This window comes from Myodes glareolus, chromosome 14, assembly GCF_982192425.1.
Source record: "Myodes glareolus chromosome 14, mMyoGla1.1, whole genome shotgun sequence".
Taxonomy (NCBI): Eukaryota; Metazoa; Chordata; class Mammalia; order Rodentia; family Cricetidae; genus Myodes; species Myodes glareolus.
Genome location: NC_142039.1, coordinates 70,764,078 through 70,786,928, shown reverse-complemented (window position 1 = coordinate 70,786,928; position 22,851 = coordinate 70,764,078). Strand labels below are relative to the sequence as shown.

General features: G+C 39.0%; 1 protein-coding gene across 13 annotated transcripts in view; it reads right to left on the bottom strand.

Annotated features, from left to right (window-relative positions):
* Nsd1 (nuclear receptor binding SET domain protein 1) overlaps window positions 1-22,851 on the bottom strand; it is a 110,492-nt gene that overhangs the window by 13,030 nt on the left and 74,611 nt on the right. For all 13 annotated transcript variants that reach the window (XM_048447784.3, XM_048447789.3, XM_048447782.3 and 10 more), the window contains 9 exons: window positions 22,716-22,839; window positions 17,664-17,864; window positions 16,668-16,847; window positions 13,944-14,100; window positions 11,887-12,092; window positions 11,011-11,123; window positions 9,998-10,267; window positions 8,112-8,228; window positions 5,943-6,084 (listed from right to left, as the gene is read on the bottom strand). In XM_048447784.3, coding sequence (XP_048303741.3) covers window positions 5,943-6,084; window positions 8,112-8,228; window positions 9,998-10,267; window positions 11,011-11,123; window positions 11,887-12,092; window positions 13,944-14,100; window positions 16,668-16,847; window positions 17,664-17,864; window positions 22,716-22,839 — 1,510 coding nt within the window. The remainder of the gene's footprint in view (window positions 1-5,942; window positions 6,085-8,111; window positions 8,229-9,997; window positions 10,268-11,010; window positions 11,124-11,886; window positions 12,093-13,943; window positions 14,101-16,667; window positions 16,848-17,663; window positions 17,865-22,715; window positions 22,840-22,851) is intronic.

Below are 22,851 nucleotides of genomic sequence, written 5' to 3'. Positions count from 1 at the left end.
CCCTATGTTAATAGGGGCATAGGCAAAACCCCAGGTTAATCAAATCCCTAGCGAACCCTTCCCTCAAGTAAGAAAACAAACAAAAACAACAACAACAACAAAAACAAAATTGAAGCAAATTAAGGCACAAAAATATACTCTTCCTGAGCTGGGTAAGGTAGCATATACCTATAATCCCAGAGGGGTTAAAAGGCTGAGTTAGCTCCCGTCTCAAACAATAACAAATCCCAATAAAACAATGAATGAGTCAGACCTGACTTCCGTGAATCAGAACTGAAAGGTAATAAAACACAAACACTTAAACTCAAAAGTAGGTCAGCCTAACAGATATGAGAATGTTTTATGAAGACAAATACATGTATTTTTAGTAATTTCACAGCGAACATACAATATCAATCACACTTTAAGAATATTAACAATTGCAGATTGACGGTCTATTTTTTTTATTTTATGTACATTGATTGGTGTTTTGCTTGCATGTATATGTCTGTGTGAGGATGTCAGAATTTGAAATTACAGACAGTTGTGAGCTGCCATGTGGATGCTGTGAATTGAACCTGGGTCCTCCAGAAGAGCAGTCAGTACTCTTAACCACTGAGACATCTCTCACCAGTCCTAATATTCTATTTTTTTCTTTAATTTAAAAATTTCTAACATTTGTTTTGTCTGTATGCATACGCACAAGTCTCTACGTGTATGTATGTATATAGAGGTCCACGTGTGGTGGTCAGTGGATAACTTATGGTTTTCTCCTTCCACACTACATGGTTTCGGGAATTCAATTCAGGTCATCAGGCTTGGTCAGCAAGTCTTTACCTACTTAACCATCTTGTCAGCCGCAGCCCCTCACTACAGATGGCACCCACGTGGATAACTAAATCCACAAAAAGCCTGAGAAAGCTTGGAAAAGAATAGAGTAAAGCATGTTTTCTTGGTAGCAGCAATTTCTCGGGTCTGCTCTGCTTGCTAGAGGCAAGCAAATGCTCTCGTCTAAGAGAGGCTTCCTGACTCAGCTTTAGCTGCAAAACTTTGTAGCTCATTAAGAGGTCCTGCCACGAAACACTTAAACAGTGTTGGTGAAAAACTAAATACATGCTTTTCGGTTTTCAGCCGTAGCAGAAAAAAAAGCTGTGCTGTTTTAAAATGCCGGCTTTCTGGGCCATCCTGCCAGGACAAACTCTGACTCTTTCAGGCAGGCAGTCCGACTGAATGTGGTCTGTGAGCAGAATGCTGCAGCTTGCTTGCTAGCAGGGACCTTGAAATGCCACAGAGTTGTGGCAATAAAAATGGCTTCAGCAGTACCTCTACCATGAGGCTAAAAAGCTAAAAAATGGCCTAGATCCAGCCGTCAAAGCCACGGTTTTAGGCTCATGTGGTCAGAAAAAAGGAGAGATATACAGTAAAGAGAGATTCAAAAACAAAAAAAAAACCCTCTAAATGGTTTATAGTGTGTTACAAATAAATGCAGGATAAAAGTTAAAGTTCTTAAAGTAAAAAGAGAGTAGTTATGTGTGATGGTACACACCTTTAATCCCAATGCCCGGAAGGTAGAGGCATATTGACCTCTGTGACTTCAAGGTGTGGTAGACACACCTTTAATCCCAATGCCTGGGAGGCAGAGACAAAAGGATCTCTGAGTTCAAGGTGTAGTAGCACACGCCTTTAATCCCAGCACTGGGGAGCAGAGACAGACAGATCTCTGTGAGTTCAAGGACAGCCTGGTCTACAGAGTTATTCCAGGACAAAGATATACAAAAAACCTATGTCAAAAAGTAAAAGTAAAAATAAAAAAAATAGAGGTAAAAAATAAAGCTACATAAAGATAAAAAATACACAAAAAATCTTGATACTATATGCTATTATACTCTCTTTAAATTGTTTAAATGCTGAGGAAGAAGCAATAGCTACTAAAAGATATTTGTTTATAAATGCTGCTAAACTAATCCAAGATAAATATGTTAAAAATACCTTAACTTCTAAATTTGGATCTAAGGATATGATACTTTAAAAAGAAGGTTCTTCTTTTGTTTTCACAGAAAATGAGACCCTGTGGATTGTTTCTATCCCAATATGTTATGATAGACCACGCCCTCCTAAAAGGTTTCTGTAAACACCCTCAAAAAATTTCTTCACTCAACTGCCGACTGAGATAAACCTGACAGACAGGTTATACCATAAAAGACCTGATTAACTACACCCCTATACAACAAAAAAAAGTTTAAAAAAAAATAACTACGTCCATATTCCCAAATATTGTTTATAAATGTTCTTTTACATTTAAAGGGGGATATGATATAGATATGAATAATTTGCTTTGTTATGGATTTTAAGGTCAATTTTGTTATATGTATATATGTTTCTGATCTTGATTGAGGTATTGTGATTGTGTAGTTTATTTAAAAATACAATGTATAATTAAAAATATAGGTTGTTAATGGATAATACTAGCTTGTAGTAATGTTAGTCTGATTTTCTAGAAGTGCATAGATATATTTCAGATAGACATTAATATCTTTCAAAGACTACAGAACATGGCATTTAATGTTTTAATAACTTAGGACTTTTCATGACAATGAGACACGTCTGCTCCTGGCAGCACCAATCTACTTCAAGAGGAAGATGGGCATCAAAGAGGCTCCTTATGGAGTTGGTTAGCCATTTGGGCAAAAAACTGCTCTTGCCCGGACTGTTATATAAACTGGACACAGAAAACCCACAAAGAGAGGACTGCTAAACTTGCCTAAAGGTGAGATGATCTTTCGGGGTTCCTGATTCATGAAAGAGTCTGTGAGACATTCTGCAGGACACAGCAGATAATGACTAAATTGCCTTTAAAATTTCCTGCTTCATGAAAATGTCTCTGGATATTATGGGCCTGAAGGCTGAAGATGGGTGCCCCAACGATACAGAGAAACTTTGGGTGACTGTCCAGGCAGCGAGATGTCTCTGTCATTTCTAGAGTTTTGGAAGTTGCTTACTTCTTGTTTACTTAGGTAATATATCCTTCTGGAGTCTTTAATGGAGTTAAAGAATGGATAGTCGTAGTTATAGTTTTCCATTATTATGATAAAGATTTAGTTATAAATATTATGACTGTAATTCTTGCTTGATAACTGTTTTGTTATATGTAATTTTACTATGTTAAGATGAAAGCCTTTCTTTTTTGTTTAAACAGAAAAAGGGGAAATGATGGAGGAGGGTTATCTGTCTGGAGGAGGGTTATCTGTCTATTGTGTTATTTTCATTGGTCAATAAAGAGACTGCCTTGGCCCCTTGATAGAACAGAAAATTAGGTAGGCGGAGTAAACAGAACAGAATGCTGGGAAGAGGGCTATGAGCCAGACGCCATGGAGCCAGCCACCAGGTCAGACAAGCTGAATCTTTCCCGGTAAGCCACACCTCGTGGTATGATACAGATTATTAAAAATGGGTTAATCAAGATGTGAGAGTTAGCCAGTAACTAATTCTCTAGAGATAATGGGCCATGCAGTATTTAAATAAATACAACTTATGTGTTGTTATTTCTGGGACTAAGCTAGCCATGCGGGAGCTGGGTGAGGCGAAAAGCAGGCCTGCCCGCAGCCCCTCACTACAGTCAGCCCTGATATACATTCTGACAGTGAGACCAAGAAAGGTTTTCATTAGATGCTAGAAGTCATTACTTCTTTCTTTAGCTGAACAGAATATAAAGCAAGGCTGTGGCTCCCACCTCACACTCCCTATAGAATTATTGGTCCAAATACAGGTGATGCCACTTATCCTATTTTCATTTAAAAATTTACGAGTAGAGGGAAGTGGTGCAGCACTGGAAGACAGAGGTAGATCTCTAAGTTCAAGGGTAGCTGGTCTAAACATTAAGTTTCTAGCTTCCAGAACTACACAGAGTCACAAACCAACCAACCCAAAATACAAAAGAAGACTGGAGAGATGGCGGTTAAAAATGTTTAATGCTCTTTCAGAGGTCCCGTGTTCAATTCCCAGATGCCACCTCTAACTCTGGCTCCCCTTCTGAATTCCATCAGCAACCACACACACTTACAGATATAAACACATACATGTATAAAATAAATAAATAAATTTAATAAATTTAAAAATTTAATCTTAAAAACAATACAACTATAAACTGCCTAAGCTAGTCGGCTATCATAGCCCTAGAAAAATTTGTTTTGAAAAACCATGTACTTTCTGTACATTTAAAAACTACTATACAAGGGCTGGAGAGACGGCTCAGTGGTTAAGAGCACTGGCTGATCTTCCAGGGGTCTTTAGTTCAATTCCAGCAACCACATGGTGGCTCACAACAATCTGTGATGAGATCTGTCGTCCTATTCTGGTCTGCAGGCATGCAAGCAGCCAGAATACAATATACATAATAAATAAATAAATCTAAAAGAAAGAAACAGAAAAACTACCATACAAGTGATCATACAGGGATTGCTCAAATATTAGGCCCAAATAAATACCCATTTCCACATACCTTAAGCTGTCTCTCAGTGATGGTCATACAACAAGAAATGTGATGGACAGTGGAAACATCCATCATCTAAATATACCACCCAATTACCCACTCACACCAGATTTTCACACAATCGAGCATCTCAATACTTGTTCAGGTTAAATCACCTCACTACAACATTCTTTTATTTATTTATTATGAGTACTGTATTGTCAGTATTCTGTCTTCATTAATGCCTACAGGCCAGAAGAGGGCACCAGATCTCATTACAGATGGTTGTGAGCCACCATGTGGTTGCTGGGAATTGAACTCAGGACCTCTGGAAGAGCATGCAGTGCTCTTAAGGGCTGAGCCATCTCTCCAGCCCCTCATTCCTACATTCTTACAGAGAAGGAGCATGACACAACTGAGTAATGCTCAGACCACCACTTTCAGGGTATCTCAGAAATCAGTGGTTTTATAACATAACATTGGGGGGCTGATGAGAAGTTCTGTGGCAAGATGCTTGTCCAGAACACTGATTCCCAACCGCATACTTGAGCCTATCAAACCCCCTTAAGAGATGGCAATAGATGATAGAAAATTCTTTGGTTAGATGGTAAGATTATGGGAAATGTGGAAGGCAAGGTGAAAGGGGAGACTACAAGTTTCTAAGAAAGGACAATTTAAGGGGACTTCAGGAAGCAGAGGCTATGAGTTCAAGGGCAACCTGGTCTACATAGCAATTTCTAGACCAGCCAAGGCTACACAGTGAGACCCTGCCTCAAATTAAAATAAAAAAGTAAAGGCCTAGATTTTTTATGTTAAACCTACTTATGTTCAACCTTAAAGTCATTAGGTTAGTTCAATTCCCAGTACCCAAACCACATGCCAGCTCTGTTTCTAACTCCAGTTTGCTAGCAAAACACCAGTGCACATAAAATCACTAAAAACTTGCCAGGCAATGGTGGCGCACGCCTTTAATCCCAGCACTCAGGAGGCAGAGGCAGGTGGATATCTGTGAGTTCGAGGCCAGTCTGGTCTACAAAAGCTAGTTCCAGGATAGGCTTCAAAGCGACAGAGAAACCCTGTCTCGACAGAAAAAAAAAAAAAAAAGGAACATCCCAGTCAAATTTAGAGATAGAATTTGTGAGTTATTGGAAGACAGAAAAGCAGCAGACTTTCAGCTTGGAAAGATGGAAGTCTTCCAGGGCAGAAGTCAATGGCTGTCCAAATAGGACTTTACAGCAAAGATGGTTATAATTATGAATTACATCTCTATCTTATCAGATTAAAAAACACTGAAAAATGAAAAAAATTAAAAAGATCAACCTGCCTATCTCCCAAGTATTGCTATGCCTGGTACCACCTGGAAAGGCTTTACACGTCTACGTGTCCTTGATCATTGGAAGACTTTCTTTACAAGTGGAGGACAAAGAAGATTTTTAGATGGTAAATAAAGAACTTGAAACTCAGGCCTTAGCTCCCGAGTCTTTATTGACCTTACCTGCTTTAATGTCACTCAAAGCGAAAAGACCAACACGTGTGTCCCCGTTCACTGACCACTTCTGTGTTTCGCAGTTAGGCTGGCAGCAGTGGTTCATGAACCGAGCATAGTTTCCTTTCGGTCCAGCATCAATAATTCGATCCTAGAATTTCAAGAAAAGTGACCTGTCAGATTTCCTGAGGCTCCACTATGTAGAAAACTATTCTCTCTAATAAGATGAAATTGCTATAGGAGGCTGGAGAGATGGCTCAGCGGTTAAGAGCATTGCCTGCTCTTCCAAAGGTCTTAAGTTCAATTCCCAGCAACCACATGGTGGCTCACAACTATCTGTAATGAGATCTGGTGCCCTTTTCTGGCCTTCAGGCATACACACAGAATATTGTATACATAATAAATAAAATAAAATAAAAAGAAATTGCTATTGGACAATGGTCTTGTATTATTTTAATAAAACACTGCTTGACCAGTACCCAGGCAGAAGTATAGGCAGGGCAACCAGAACAGGAGAATTCTGGGAAGAGAAAAGGCTCAGTCTGCAGTTGTTCACAGAGGAAGCCAGGCACAGACAAAGCAAAATGACAATGCTTCACTGATAAAAGATACTAAGCCACGTGGCTGATACAGACAAGAATTATGGGTTAATGTAGGATGCAATCGTTGATAAGAAGCCTGAGCTAATAGGTCAATCAGTTTAGGATTCATGTAGACCTCTGTGTGTTTCTTTGGGACTGAAAGGCTGCCGGACTAGGTGGGACAGAAACCCTTCAACATAAGTGGATGCTTTTAAAATCAAAGTTTCTCAGAGCAGGAGTTCTACGTAAGTCACATATGGACCAGAATCGCCACCACCAACTTCACTTGGAAGGCTGTGCTTCAAATATACTAAAGAGGAAACTCTATGCAGGTTTAGCAATGTGTTGTTATGACAAGCCCACCTATGGGATTCTGGTCTACACTGAAGTTTAGGAACCACTGCCCCAGAGGAGCAGCAGCTTATTTCATTTTCTAATCAGGAAGTTTACAGACTAGGGGCACATTAGAAATCATTTAATGAAATTTAACTACTTAATCCAATTCCTTACCCAAAGTAATGTCTGTCAATAAAGACTCACAAACACACAAACACAACAGAAGAAGTATTTACAAAGGTAGATGCCAGGAAAAAAAAAAAAAAAAAAAGGTAGATGCCAGGAAAAGAGCTGTCAGTCTAAGCACGAGGGCCAAATGTAATCCCAAGTACTGAGAATGCTAGGGCAGGGGCTGGAGAGATGGCTCAGTGGAGGTAGGACAACAGCAACTTCTAGGCTGGCCGAGGAAACTTAGTAAGATTCTGATTCAAATTCAACTGTAATAAGCTAACGTAACTAACATGTAATAACAAAATAAAAAACCAAAATGACATAACATAATAAATCAGTAAAATAGGCTTACGACATACTTCAGTTGTACAATGTTTGACTACTGTGCGTAGGTTTCATGGCTCAATTCTCATATTAGCAAAGGGAGAACTCCAAAACCATAGTATATGGAAAAAAATGTACTTGGAAATCTAATTTCCAAGCACAAAGAACTGCAGATATAAGAAACAGACACAATGGGAAATTTCTTCTGAGATATAATCCAATGATCCCCAAATAAAACTTAAAAAAAAAAACCTGAAATACTTGATATCTTGAGTTTTTTAATTTACATACACCTACGGGTCATGACCCCAAAAAGATCACCAGAAAATACAGATATTTACATTACAATTCATAACAGTAGCAAAATTATTGGTGACTGGAGTCACCACAACATGAGGAACTGTATTAAAGTGTTGCAGCACTAGGAGGGTTTGGAACCACTGAGTTATAGAATCGTAACAACACACTAGTTACACATGAACAAACTAGTCAAGTTTATAAAATTAAGGGGTAAAAGATTATAACTCTTGTGGTCATTTTTATATACTTTTACGGCGTTAAAAAAAATCCCAACTTATATTAGATCATTCAAAAAACCACTAAAAGTAGCTTTATTGTTTTTTGTTATGGGTAAAGAGCCAAAAATGAGCAATTTAACCCTCTCAAGAATCAAGATCAAGAAAATGCTCATGTATATGGACAAAGTCTAAAATTTGGGTCTAGGACAAATACATTTTCAAATACAAAATAATTTTATATTACTTACTTTATCTAGAGTGAGCATATAGAAATTAGTGATATCGTGTTCCTGTGCATAACGGATTCGAGCTCTGCACTCTTCTTCATCTATTAGCTCACCCACATACTCATTCACAAACTCACCCTAGAATAGAAACAGCTCATAACTTAATGGTAAAAGAACACTGGTATTTACAAGTGCAATTTATATTTTAAACATAATATAGATGATTCTCAAAAGTAGACCATGTGAATTTTATTATTTCTGATGCCTTAATCACTTAATGAAGAAAATTACTTCCTCATTCCAACTAGCAGAAAAGTCCCAAGATGAGGCACACTGAAGAACCACCAGAATTGAAGACTGAGAAACAGTAATGAAGAAACAAGTCAATCCTGTTACCTGTCTGATAATCTGAAATCAGTTTCAACTACATTCTCTGTCTTGGAGCTTGTCCCGCTTTTACCGTCCTTCTACATTTCACATCACTGTCCACCCTACTCTGCTTAGCATGATTAAATCGGCTTTCACAAATAACTTGGGAGACTTTAATCTTATCCCTACCTGGCAAACAAGATAAATAAATGGTAAATGGCTTCATTGTGCTTCCTAGAAACCTCAACAACAACAAATTTTTTTTTAATGTTTAAATTTTTATTTTTATTTTTTGTGCATTTATGTTTTTTCTGAAGGTATGCCTGTTTGAGGATTCTGGATTCCCTGGAACTGGAGTTACAGACAGCTGTAAGCTGCCATTGGGGTGCAGGGAATTGAACCAGGTTCTCTTTGAAGAACAGTCAGTGCTCTTAACCACTGAGCCATTTCTCCAGCCCCCAACAAAATTCTTTAGAAATTATGAAAATAAGCTTTGTTACTAAATTGTCAAATAAGACTTATTTTTCTATCCAGAATGTATAATATTATCTGTTAAAAACCTGAAGAACAGCTAGGTGTGGTGGTGCGTTCTGGAGACAGAGGCAGGTGGATCTCTAGTTTTATGTCAGGACAGTCAGGGCAACAGAGTGAAACCCTATCTCAAAACACCAAAAACTCAATCAAACAAGTGATGAATGTCTGGATTCCTTCCTATACACTTTTCTCAAAATTCTAGAGCTCTAAAAATTATATTAAAGAGACTGGAGAGAGATGGGCAGCTAAAAGCATTGGCTGTTATTCCAGAGGATGGGGGTTCAATTCCCAGCAACCACATGGCAGTTCATACCTGCCTGTAATTCCAGTCCCATACATTCAAGCAAAAACCAAAACAAACAAAACCTCTTAATGAACCTAATAAACCCGATGCTGTCTTCAAGAAGGAGGTTAGCAGAGGCCCTCGACATTTCATGTTGAAGATTTCCTGCATTTTCACTGTGAAAGCTCAACACAGCTTGTCACTCTTGATAACCCCAAACTATTTCTCCTGATTAAATACTTTATTAAAATACCATAACTGCTGGGCGGCAGTGGTACACATCTTTAATCCCAGCACTTGGGAGGCAAAGACAGGGGGATCTTCGTGAGTTCAAGGCCAGCCTGATACACCAAGTGTGTTTCAGGACAGGCTCCAAAGCTACAGAGAAACTTGTCTCTAAACAACAAAAACCAAACAAAATAATGTAACCAGCTCTTCTTCCTCATTTTGACTACTGGCTCTAAAAGTGTCATAAAGCGTAAAGAATCTCGTAACATTCTTATGAATTTCTCCCTTTATTGTAATATATAGCGAATATGATCAATGTAAGGACTTTGGTAACAAGAGTTTATATATATATAAACCTTGGAGTTTATAATAATCCCTAACTATGTGTCCTCTATGTAGTAATTCTCATATTCATCAAGAAGAACCAGTTAATTCAAGCAATAAAAACAAAACAAAAACCTAACAAAACCTCTTAATTTAAGTTTATCTTTACCTTTTTAATATCTGTTTTTGTCCGGAGACCCCAGCCCCTCTGTAACGTGCGGAAAATTTCGACGTCTGGATACTGGCGCTTGCTGAAGCACTGGTTCTGACAGCGCCCTCCAGCAGGACACACTGTGGGATGGCACTCATAGAGCAGCATCCGGTTGATGCACTCTGAATCTATCCCGCAGGGATTCTCATCAGTAGCTTTACAGTTGCAACGGGGAATTTCTGACAAGTCTGCAGTAAAGATCTGTACCCTGCCAATAGGTCGGTTCACCTGGAAAAGCACATTGTATCATATTAGATAAATTAACATAAAGCAATTCACTATCTGTAACAGACAAGTATCACTTCCTTCAACTTACATGACATATTTTACATGATTTGAAGAAATCAAGACTGAGACTATTCATATTCATAAATAAAGCCACAGCTGATACATTAAATCCAATATGCTTAATTCTGCTTTTTCATATACTAAGACAGAAGATCACAAGTTCAAGGCGAGCCCAGACAAATGGAACACAAATGGGTGGGGTGGGGTTGGGGATGGGAGACTGTAGTTTGGTGGTAGAGTGCTTGTTTATAACCTATAGCACTAGAGGGGGAAAAAAAATCAATTTAAAAGTTGCTACATTCAAAGAATTTAAAACCAGGTCCCGGCATAAGATGATGTTATATAAGCTAATATATACAAATAATCACTTTAGTAAGAACACAGAAGAGGACAGTGAGATGGTTCAGTAGGTCTGGGAGCTTACTGACAAGTCTGACGACTACAACTGTGTTAGAAACAAAAACCAAATACTCTTTTTATGCTCTTTTTTTTTTTTCTTTTGTTTTTCGAGACAGGGTTTCTCTGTAGCTTTGGTGCCTATCCTGGAACTAGCTCTTGTAGACCAGGCTGGTCTTTTTATGCTCTTTACTCTAAATTTTTATATTTTTACCATGAGCAAGAAAGGAAAAGGAGCCATACAGTGTTATTCTACTACATAGCCTCCCAAGATTTGTCCCCATCACCTTTATATGTTTATAAGGTGGTGGCTTCTTGTCATTCTTTCGATCTTCCTGCAGCTGTCTTAGCTCTTTTTGGGCCTTTAACTCTTCAAACCTTGCTGCAGCTTCCTGAAGAGCTGAGAAAACAAAAAAATCACGTTAAAAAAACCCCAAAAAACCCAAAAAACCTCTGGGTATATTTATTTTATCCTATCTTCCTCTTTAAGCTGAAGAAAGCCCAGGTCCTGCTGGTCAGTGGTGGCGTACGCCTTTAATCCCAGCACTCTGGGATTAAAGTGCTGAGGCTGAGGCAGGTGGATCTCTGTGAGTTTGAGGCAGCCATACCTGCCCCCCGCCCTTTGTTGGACAGGGAAGGGGAAGCAGTGTCTTTCTACTCAGTAGCAGAGGCTGGTCTCAAATTTATGATCTTCCAAGCCACTGAAATTACAGGTGTTTACCAGCATGGAACCTAAATTTGAAAACGGGTTTAAGTGTTGGAGAGCAATCCATAACTTTACAGATGTCAGGCGAACACTGTACCTTTAAACTACATCTATAATCCCAGCCAATTTTGTTTTGTTGAGATGGTCTCATAAGATCTAGGCCACTGAACTTGGGCTCCCCAACCCAAGAACTGAAATTACAAGTGTGTGCTAAGACACTTTGTTTTCTCTTTTTTTCTTTTTGAGACACAGCCTCACTGTGTAGCAAAAACCACCCTGGAACTCACTAGGGTAGTCTTGACCCTGCGGTTCGTTTGCCTTAGCCTCGACTCTTACAATTACAAGCAGGCATCACAATATTTCAGACAACCTGAATCATTATATGAACTTGAACACAGAGCAGATACTGAGCTATGGAAATCTCTGTTTGCCTGAAAAATCATAAGGGTAAAGTTACCTTTTTTATATGTTCCATCCACTCCTTTTCCCATCTTATCCTTGCTGCTCACATCTCCTTCCATATAAGGGAAAACTCGGGCCTGATGAGTCCATAGATAGTCATTAGACCCAAAGAAGAGAACAGGGAACTCTCCCACATCATGTCTCATTTTATCAATGTTAGAGGGAACAGCTCGAGGATGGCAGATCTCAGCTGGCCACCACCTGGGAATGGTACAAATAAGAGAAGAAACCTCTACAAGGCTGCAAAGGCACTGGGAAAATAACATATTTAAGGTTTTGTTGTCGGTTTTTCTGCATGTGTGTATACATAGTGTGTACATGTATACAGGCACAAACTGAAAAACAAATGTTTCCCTGGTTACTGTCCACTCTGTCTACTGAGGCAGGTTCTCGAGGTAAATCTGGAGTTCACTGGTGCTTTCTAGCCTAGCTAGCCAGTTTACCCTGAGGAACCTTATCTTTGCCTCCCAAGCTCTAAGACTGCATACAAGTAGGAAGGTGCTAGGTTCAGAATACTAGTCCTCATACTTGCGTACCAAGCACTTTGTTCATTTAGCTGTATCCTTAAGTAGAATGTTACAGAAGGCTAAAATAACGGGCTCATTCACAAACATATAAATAATTTCTTAGAAGCAGTTACTTTGCTTCAAGGAAATTATGAAACGTGAGTATTTATAATGTCCACTGAAGGATTTTCTTCAACAATGAAATGAAAATCTGACTAGAAAAATGGCACAGTGCCACTGTACAAACTTTGTTCTAGTCTCAGCACCCATGCCAGGTGGTTCACAGTCATCTGTATTATTTAGTTCCATAGAATCCAATGCTTCTGATCTCAGAGATTACTTGTGCTCACACGCACATATTCACATTAAGACACATACACAATTAAGTTTATTAAAAGTAATTAAAACAAGAGAAATGAAGATATGACAATGACAGGGAAAACAATGTTCATCATTAAGGGTTTCAACAGTAGTGTACCAGACAATCTGGATTTAAACTCAGGAAGCAGAGGCAGTTTCAGGCCAGTCTGGTCTATATACCAAGCTGGAGATCAAGTTTGAGGTCAGCCAGGATACATAGTTAAGACCTTAACTCAAAAGCAAAAACTAAGAAAGAAACTCCCAGTAATTATCTAACCAAGATAATCAATATTTCCATCTTCTAACATCGATCATCTCTTGGTGTTAACAACTTTTAAACTTTTCTTTAGTAGACATTTTTTGCTTGCTATAGATGTAGGGTCTTGCTATATAGCAAGAATTGGTCATGAATGTATGATCATCCTGCCTTAGGCTCCCAAGTGCTGGGAATACAGGGTATACCACCACACATAGCTAGTAATTCATAAAATATATAATCATAGTGTGACATGTTGAAATCATTCATGTTAGCTGGGTAAGTAACTGGAACCAGAGGCAGGGAGAAATCTGAGTCTGAGGACAGCCAGGGCTATATAATGAAGCCTTGTTCAAAAATCTAACAAACTACATTTATGTTGTATATTTTCATGCATTCCCAGTTCAATTACAACTTCAAAACCAAAACCAAAATGAAAAATTGGGGGAAAATTATGGACAATTATCTGGTGTAGAAGAATATTACTGTGCATGTCTGTGAGTAAATATTTTAAAATGATAATAATGAATCTTCTTGTTTATGAGATTATGTGCTTATTCAGTAAATAATTTGCTACAGTACACAATACTATATGCCTAGAACTGAAAAAAATCAATATTTAACTTTTTCTAATAGAGAAACATTGATAGAAGTTTAGAGTACTATGCCTAATCATGAGGAACATTTTAAGAAATTAATTACCAGCCTGGTGGTGGTAATGCACGCTTTTAACCTCAGGACTTGGGAAACAAAAGCAGATGGATCTCTGTAGTCTGAAGCCAGCCTGGTGTACAGAGTGAGTTCTAGGACAACCAGGGCTATACAGAGAAAGCGTGTTTGGAAAAACAAAACCAAAAAGTTACCTTCCAGAACCCAATAAACAGAGGATGATAAAAGAAATGAGTGCCATTCTTTGTCACGTTTACTCACCTGTACCGACCAACCTTCACCCAGACAATCTCCCTATAGTGTGGTTTTTTGCCAGCCTTACAGTCATTGCAATACCAATTTCCTTCAGGAATATCAATGTTTAGGCACTCACGATGGAAAGCAGCAGGACAGGAGTCACAGCACAGAAGACTGCCCCCTACAGGAATAGGGAAACCTGACATTAGACCACAAGAGTCCATAAAAAGTCCCAGCAGAAATGGCTTTTGCTCAGCTCCTAGACATTCTAGTCAATTATTTGTAACTCTAGTCAGGGCTTATTAGCAAAACACACACAGAAAGACTACTCTGTAATAATATGCCCTTTCTAATATTTCTGAGCTCCAAACTCAAATAAAATATTTTCATATTAGGATAATAAATAGCATATATTTTACCGAAATTAGTTATGATAAAAAGGTGGTATTTATGTGCATAAATATCAATATAAACATTTTCCTTATCCCAGCACTAGAGAGTCAGAGGCAAGTGAGTTAGAGGCCAGCCTGATCAACAGAATGAGTTCCAGGATACCCAGGAACGTTTCAGAGATACCCTGTCTTGAAAAACAAAAGAAAACAAAAAAAAAAAAAAGAAAAAAGAAAACAAAAAAAAGGTAAGCGAGGCAATAGTGGCATGTGCCTTTAACCACATCACTCAAGAGGCAGAAACAGGTGGATCTCTGTGAGTTCAAGGCTAGCCTGGGTCTACAAAGTAGTTCCAGGACAGCCACGGCTGTTACAAAGAGAAACCCTATTTCAAAAAAACCAACAAAACAAAAGAAAACAACAAAAACAAAACCAACCAAATAACAACAACAAAACAAAAAACCACCAAACCAAACCCCAACAAACAAAAACATTTTCCTTCCCTTCTAAGACTATTTATAACAAATAGGGGCCACAGTATAACAAACACACAATTAGGGGCAGGAGCAATGACTCAGAGGTTAAGCGTATTAACTGCTCTTCCAGAGGGCCTGAGTTCAGTTCCCAGCAACCATATGGAGGCTGACAATCATCTATAATGACATATGATACCCTCTTCTGGCAAGCATGGGAACATACAGATAGAACATTGCATACATAACAAATAAATACATCTTAAAAAAAAACAAGGCACCATTAAGTTTTGTGTATGTAGCTTGTGTGTTTGCATGCACATGGAGGTTAGGGGTTGGTGTTAGATGGATTCTTCATCACTTTCTACCTTACTTTTTATGACAAGGTCTACTGAACCCAAAGCTCACCCATTTTGCTAAGATGGTTGGCTAGCCAAACAACTCATGCCTGTCTCTGCCCTAACAATACCATGTTATGAGAATGTACCTTGTTTCTACATGAGTAAGGGAGTCTGGACTCAGGTTGTCATGGCTGGAATTTTACCAACCAAACCATCCCTGCAACCTGAAAACTCGATTCAGCTGGTGACAGGAAGGTCTTGAAGTCGTAAGACCTTATCACTTCAGGAATTCACTTTCCTTATTGAGATTTAACTTTCCCAGTAGAAACATTTTATAAGGAGCAACTCTTGAGACCTCAGCTAACAAACACATCACCCAGCAGCACCTCCATACGCGTAGCTGTTTCACGCTTTTTTCCTTCTTAACACTAACTTTTCAGAACTTGGCAGTTTCAGACACGGAGTTATGAAGTGCTTCTAAGCAGGGTGTTTGGCATCCCCATGGAATAGCTACCTGAGTTTCGTGGTTCGTAACTTATAGTCTCCATTTGTTATCACACTTATTAAAATTGTTTAAATAAATAAAGTGTGGTTATAGACTCACCACAATGAGAAAATTTTAGGTGATCTCTGGACTTGTTTTTAACTTTTATGACTGAACTTCCTTCATAGGCTGTGCTATTTCATTTTTCCTCTGCATCGTTCTAGAAATTTTTTCAGGTTGGGCATGGTGGTAAATGCCTTTAATAGAGGCACACTGGAGGCAGAAGCATGTGGACCTCTGGGAGTTTACGATTAGTTTGGCATACAAAGCAAGTACATAAGCCCTGTTGTTAAAAAAATATATACATATATAAAAATAAAATTTTTTTGCAGAAATTGGAAAGATGGCTCAGTGGGATCCAAAGCATGGGCTGCTACTCTGGCAGAGGACAAGGGTTTGATTCCCCTACAACCACATGGTTACTAACAACCTTCTATAACTCTAGTTCCAGGGGATATGACTCCCTCTTTTGGCCTACTCTGGCACTGAATTCATGTAATGTATAGACATATAGGGTAAAGATTATAGGTATGCCTATCACATCAATTTACATAAAATCCAATGCTTTGGGCATGATAGGCTAAGCAAGCACTATTCCCAGCCTCAACTATTATAAATTAAAAAGGATACAAGAGGGACTGGAGAGATTTATCAGTGGGTTGGTCATAATAGGCTTGCTACAAAAGTATGAGGCCCCAAAGTTAGGATTCCCAAAACCCAGAGAAGCTAGCCTGTAACCCCAGCACCGGGTACTCGAGACAAGCAGATCCTAGGGACTCAACAGCACACCAGTCTAGTCAAAACAGATTGACTGAGAGATCTTATTTCAGGAAGATGAGTCAAGTCTGAAGACCTAAGCTTGATATCCAGGGACCCATATGGCAAGAGGAAGAGAAGCAACTCCTGTAAGTTGTCCATAAATTCACTGCAATACACATTAAAATATAAAACGCTTGATAATCCCTTTGAAACCACTCATAAAGTTAGACGTCACATCTTACCTTCTGAGCACACAAAACACCAGCTGACATTAACATGCTCATGATTTCGGCAACCCCGTCTAGGGGTGAAGTGATTAGGGCAGATGATACTATTAGATGCAAGGATTTTTGACCCAGCAGCAAGACAAAAGTCATTAGCATGGTAGGCCACAGGACATCGGACACAACGCATCAGACGACCTACATTTATGGGAAGGAGAGAAATGGGGAAGAAGCAAGAGAAAAAGATTACATATGGAAACAAAGTGCATTATGAAAGTCTATTTGCCAGCAGGGAGAAACATGGCTCTTAAACATGTAATTCACTATTAAGAGGAAGAGAGGAGAGTTCTGTGCTAGTCCGCAGTGGGAAGAGGACTGCACAACTGTAAATACACCTGCATCTGCAAGGAGACCATGATCTACGATTCAGAGGACTGCTTCAAGTCCAGTAACATCTGAAATAAGTAAATTAAAAGGAATGGACTTGGGAGGCAGAGGCAGGTAGATCTCTGTTGAATTTGAGGCCAGTCTGGTCTACAGAGTATTCTAGGACAGCCAGGGCTACACAGGGAAACCCTGTTAAAAAAAAAAAAAAAAAAAAAAAAAACACACACACAGAAGACAAAATCAATTGAACAGTGGAACTAGTCTTTGTTTATTACTTTATAAAGCTAATTCCCAGATGGATCTCCTAATATACGTCAGCAACTAAAAACCAGGATCCAACTACTTAAATCTATATGGTAGAAGTAACTAAAAGGGATATAAAGTGCATTGAATAGGAGATGTTTTCAAACAAAATCTCTAATGATATCTAAATATTTTAAGCCACCAGCTGGAAATTCCACAGAACACAGCATGCTATCTATGAGAATTCATTACTCTACTTGGCCACAGTGTTGCTACTTTACCAAACTGACAAGCAGGATGCTTCAGATTGTACTTGAAAATAAGTAGTGCCCAGGAAACCAAAGTCTTACAATTAGATTGATTTCCATAAAAAAAAATCCATACCTTTAGAAGCAGATACATTGGCTGGATTAGCAGCATGGCAAGTTATACAGATGTGGAGGGGGCACCGGAAGCCCTTGTTTTGTGTGACAGTTGGTGGGTACTTCTGGACACATTCTTCATGGTAAAATTTTCCACATAAGGGCAGAAGGCACCTTTTCACATCTTCCCCACTCTGTTTACATATAAAACAGGTATGGATTCCTGGAAAAGGAAAGGCAACAGATTAATAGTATAAGAATCTATTCCAATCTAAGACATTAGGAATTAGTTAGTGAAGAACTTTATACAATTTACCTAACTGACAGAATCTGAATTCTGACAGTTATTCAGAATAACTGAATTCAGAATAACAGAATCTGAATTCAGAATAACAGAATCTGAATTCTGAATAACTGACAGAATATGCACAACTTTAGTACCTTTATAAGTGGGCAATCTGCGGCAAGCGGTGGCAGCGTACAACTTTAATCCCAACACTTGGGAGGCAGAGGTAGGTAAATCTGAGTTTGAGACCAGCATGGTGTACTGAGAAAGTTCCAGGATAGACCTCAAAGCTACACAGAGAAACCCTGCCTTTTTAGAAGTTGACAAACTAGACTTCTATCAAAACTTAAAATGTCTGCTCCTTTGAAGACATTAGGAAAATGAATCTAAAGATAGGCGTGTTAGTGCACACTTTAAATCCCAATTCTGAGCAAGTAAATCTCTGAGTTCAAGGCTAGCCAGGGTAAGACCTTGTTTTTTTTATAGTTTTTCGAGACAGGGTTTCTCTGTAGTTTTCAAGTCTGTCCTGGAACTAGCTCTTGTAGACCAGGCTGGCCTCGAACTCACAGAAATTCACCTGCCTCTGTCCCCTGAGTGCCGGGATTAAAGGCATGCACCACCACCACCACCACCAACCAGTAGACCTTGTTTCAAAAACAAACAAACAAAAAAAGACAATGAACCTCTCAGAGAACTACAAATACAAATCCTGAGCCAAGAATAATGGTGTATGCTTGTAATACCAACAATAATGAGGTGTCCTGAGTATTGAGAATTTTGCAGCCAGCCTGAGACCATGTCTCCTAAGACAGATGGACACATCTTAGTGGTAGAGCTGGTCTACTATACACAAAAACCCAGATTCTGCTCCCCATGACCATAAAATAAACCAAAGTTCCAAAGACTGCCAAAAGACGGCAAAAACTAATATAACTGATGGAGCAACACGCAAACGATGAGGAAGGCATGAGTTCAAGGTCAGCCTGGACACCACAGTAAACCACCAACCAAAAACAAAGAAAAAAACCAGAGGATTAGAACAAGTTTAAGGGCAAAGAGACCACATGGTCAGGGTAAGGACATTTTGGATATGACCCTAACAATAGAAAGCAAACAAAACATAGGCAAATGTAGCACGAATTCTAATTGGTATTAATAATAGAAACATATAGAGTCAGATATTAGGGGGTGAAAGCTGAAAGATCAGAGAAGCAAAGTGGGCAGCCGCTAGAGAGGTTTTTTTTTTTTTTTTTTTTAAAAAAAAAAAAACCTCTTCACCAGTGCTCAGACCAAATGGGCAATCCTGTTCACAGACTGCACTGAGCTTTATATTTCTCTCTTGGCCCAGCCATATCACTCTTGCCTCAACCTCCCTTGTGCTGGGACTAAAAGTGTGGGATTCCAAGTGCTGGGATCACCTTTGTGTGAGCTGTTTCTCTTTTAGACAGATTCAATCTTGTGTAGTCCAGGGTGGCCTTAACTAACCGAGATCCCTCTGCCTCTGTCTCCTGAGTCCTGGAACAAAAGGAGTGTGCCACCACTGCCTAGCCTCTAGTGGCTTAGCTCTGTACTCTGATCATCAGGCAAGCTTTGTTAAAATACAAATGAAATATATCAATACAGGCAAATCAGACTTTAACACAGTAAAAAAAGCTAGTCATGGTGGTCCATATATATCATCTTAGCATTTGGGAGGCTGAGGCAGGAGGATTATAGTCAGGAACATTTAGTGAGTTTGAGAACAGGTTGAACCGCAAAATGACTCTGTCGCAGAAACAAGGCAAACAAAAAACCCCAAACACCTAAAAAGAAACAGGGAACACAGGCAGGGAAAAAGAAATTGTAAACTGTACATTAACAAAGAAATAATATCATATATACACATACATATATGCATATATGTATGTGCATATAAATAAATAAATAAATAAACAAACAAACAAACACTAAGTGTCAGCACTAGAGCTACAATGGTTTCCCAGGGAAAGGCAGAACGAGAGGAGGAACTGTAAGGTAAGGGCAGGATGAAGAGGAAAAACAGGGAGGGAGACAGTTCCAGGGAGTGTAGAAAGAACTGTGCTTTAGGCATGGTAGCAATTATCCATCAGTTGCTTTTCTGTTACACTATCACTACCTCAACCCTTCCCCTCATCCCTAGCTATGGATGGTCAGATAGGACCTCCACTGACCACAGCAGCAGTAGGAGTAGTAGCAGAAACACAAGAAAAAGGAGGACAGTGGAACATTCTGACAGTGGTAGATTGTCATGAGATACACAAAACTAAGACACAGTAGAAAAAGAAAATCAAAACTGTTTATTGTTACTAAGGAGTCAGCAAAAGCATGTGATCGAGCTCAGAGGAGGTGATGAAGTACCCCAAAAATTTACAAATGCAAGAAAGTGACCAATCTCCAAGGGCTTGATGGAATGATTATGGCCCAATGTAATTTCAAAATGTTTTTCATTAAAAATGATTGTTGTAATGTGCAATCTCTAAGAATAGAATTTTGCATTCATTGTACAGCAATATCATCAGGAAAGGGCAGTGTAAAATTCAGGCTTAAATCTATTATTCTATTTTTTTCCTCTATCGTGGCTAGCATTCTTAGAAAGATCCCATTCATGAAACAGACAGAAAGCAAAGGTGCATTTAAACAACACGTTTTTTTCTTCATCCTGATCTCTATTAATACCAACCAGTGTTTCTAGTTCCATATCACCTATCCGAATAAATCTTTTCAGTGCTACAGGAGCTTTCTATACGTAATATCCAGAATCCTCTCAAGTTGGGAAAGACTCCTTAATCTCATTCAGAATTCTTTTGCTTCTGTCCTGGGCCTAGAGCTGATGCTCTAGTGGAAGGGAAGAAAGCAAGGTCCTAGAGTTGAGGGCCAGCTTTCAAAGACCCTCTGCTTACATGGCTGTAGGCCTCCTGAATCAGAGGAATTTTGTCTATAGGACATCTGAAGAGATCTTGGGTTCAGGGTTAGGTTAAACATTTTTGCCCTCCAAACAAAACTGCTTAGACCTGGAAGAAATTAAAGTTCCAAACTCCAACAAGCAAAGGTGGGAGGAACTCATATTTACATATCTTGCAGGACAACCTGAAGATCATTATTTTCTTTTGATTGAACCTCCACTAAATATTCAAAAAGAGAAAATATATAGATAATTAAATAATAATTAAAATAAGATTTGAATCCTTCAATGTTCCAGCTGTGTATTATTGTACACTGCCTCAAGACAAACTGGACCTCAAGACAAACTGGACACTGACTGTTAAGGTAATAAGATCACAGAGTCTTTGCCATTCATGTAATTCCTGTAGCTGAAGGTATGCATTCTGCAGCTATTTTAAACATACTCTAACCATAAGACAAGACACAGCATTTTGTTCGGCAGCCACTGAGAGATGGGAGATAAGGAAGTCCTCCTTAACAATCTCCGAAATTTGCTAATGCAGTAAAGGATGGCTAGTCATAGTTTTGTCTGCCTAAACTTAGTTAAAGTCTGAGCAGGTGTGAAACAGATGGGTCAAATGGATTAACACGGTTCAGGAATCAGCAAGATTGAAGAGAGAATTTTCCAGTGAGGTTGTTTTTTTCGAGATTCTTGGGATCTGAAACTCATTTTTTTGTTTTTGTTTTCTGAGACAGGGTTTCTCTGTAGCTTTGGAGCCTGTCATAGAATTTGCTCTGTCGACCAGGCTGGCCTTGAATTCACAGAGTTCCACCTGTCTCTGCTCTGAATCCTGAGTGCTGGGATTAAGGGTGTGCACCACCACTGCCTGGGTTCCCCCCAACCCAAGATAGTATCTCAAGGGATTGGAGCTATGGCTCAGCAGTTAAGAGCACCAATTGCTCTTCCCAAGGATACAATTTTAATTTCCAGCATTCACAAGGTAGGTCACAATTTATTCTTAAATCCCAATTTCAGTGGATATGTATCTTCTTCTAGCCTATTCATACACCAGGCATAAGTGATTCATAGCCAGACATGTATGCAAAACCCTCATAAACTTCAAAATTTAATAGTAACAAAAAAATACACAGACATAAACACACAATATCACACACAAGCAAAAAAAGGATCTTGCTGGGTGTTTTGACACATGCCTTTAGTCTCAGCACTTACAAGGTAGAGACAGGCAGCTCTTTTTGAGTTTGAGTCCGGCCTGGTCTCCTTTAGGGTTATAGAGAAACCCTGTCTCAAGGAAAAGAAAAGAAAAAAAGGATCTAATACTGTAAGCCCATAGGCTTAATACTGTAAGCTCATAATCTCCCTGATTACATGTGTTAGCTCAGTGTATGCTATATACACCTCAACACAGGTATTTTAAGAAAGAATAAGCTAGACAGAAATGTTGGCTTACACCTACAATCCCAACACTCAGGAGATCAAAGCAGAAAGAATGAGCTCAAAGCAAGCATGGGCTACGGTGTGAGGAAGAGGGAAGGGAAAAAAGATGATCTACTGACATACCCTTTTTAACACAGATGAGTCTCAAAGACATTACCACACTTGAGCCACACAGAAAGTACGACATACTGTTTGATTTATATGCGACTCTTAAAAACATAGCTTTACCTTGGGATCAGTTTATTCAGAGTTCATTTCAGAAAGATAAAGATAACAAGGCAATTCTATTAGTCTGTAATATTCCCCGAGGGTTAGGACCTCACAGTACACACATCTGCACGTACAATAAGCTCCCTGTTGTCAGAAAGCGACATCTTCAATATACCTTTGTCCTAAAAAAACTAAATTTCCGACGTCATCTACTTTACCTGTGCGACACTCATTGCAGATAAATTTTCCTCGCGGCATCTCAGTTAGGCCAAGGCACTCCAGGTGGAAAGCCCCACAGCACTGAGCCTCACATAGTAACAGCTCACCCAGTTTTTCACAGTTCTGTAAAGGAAC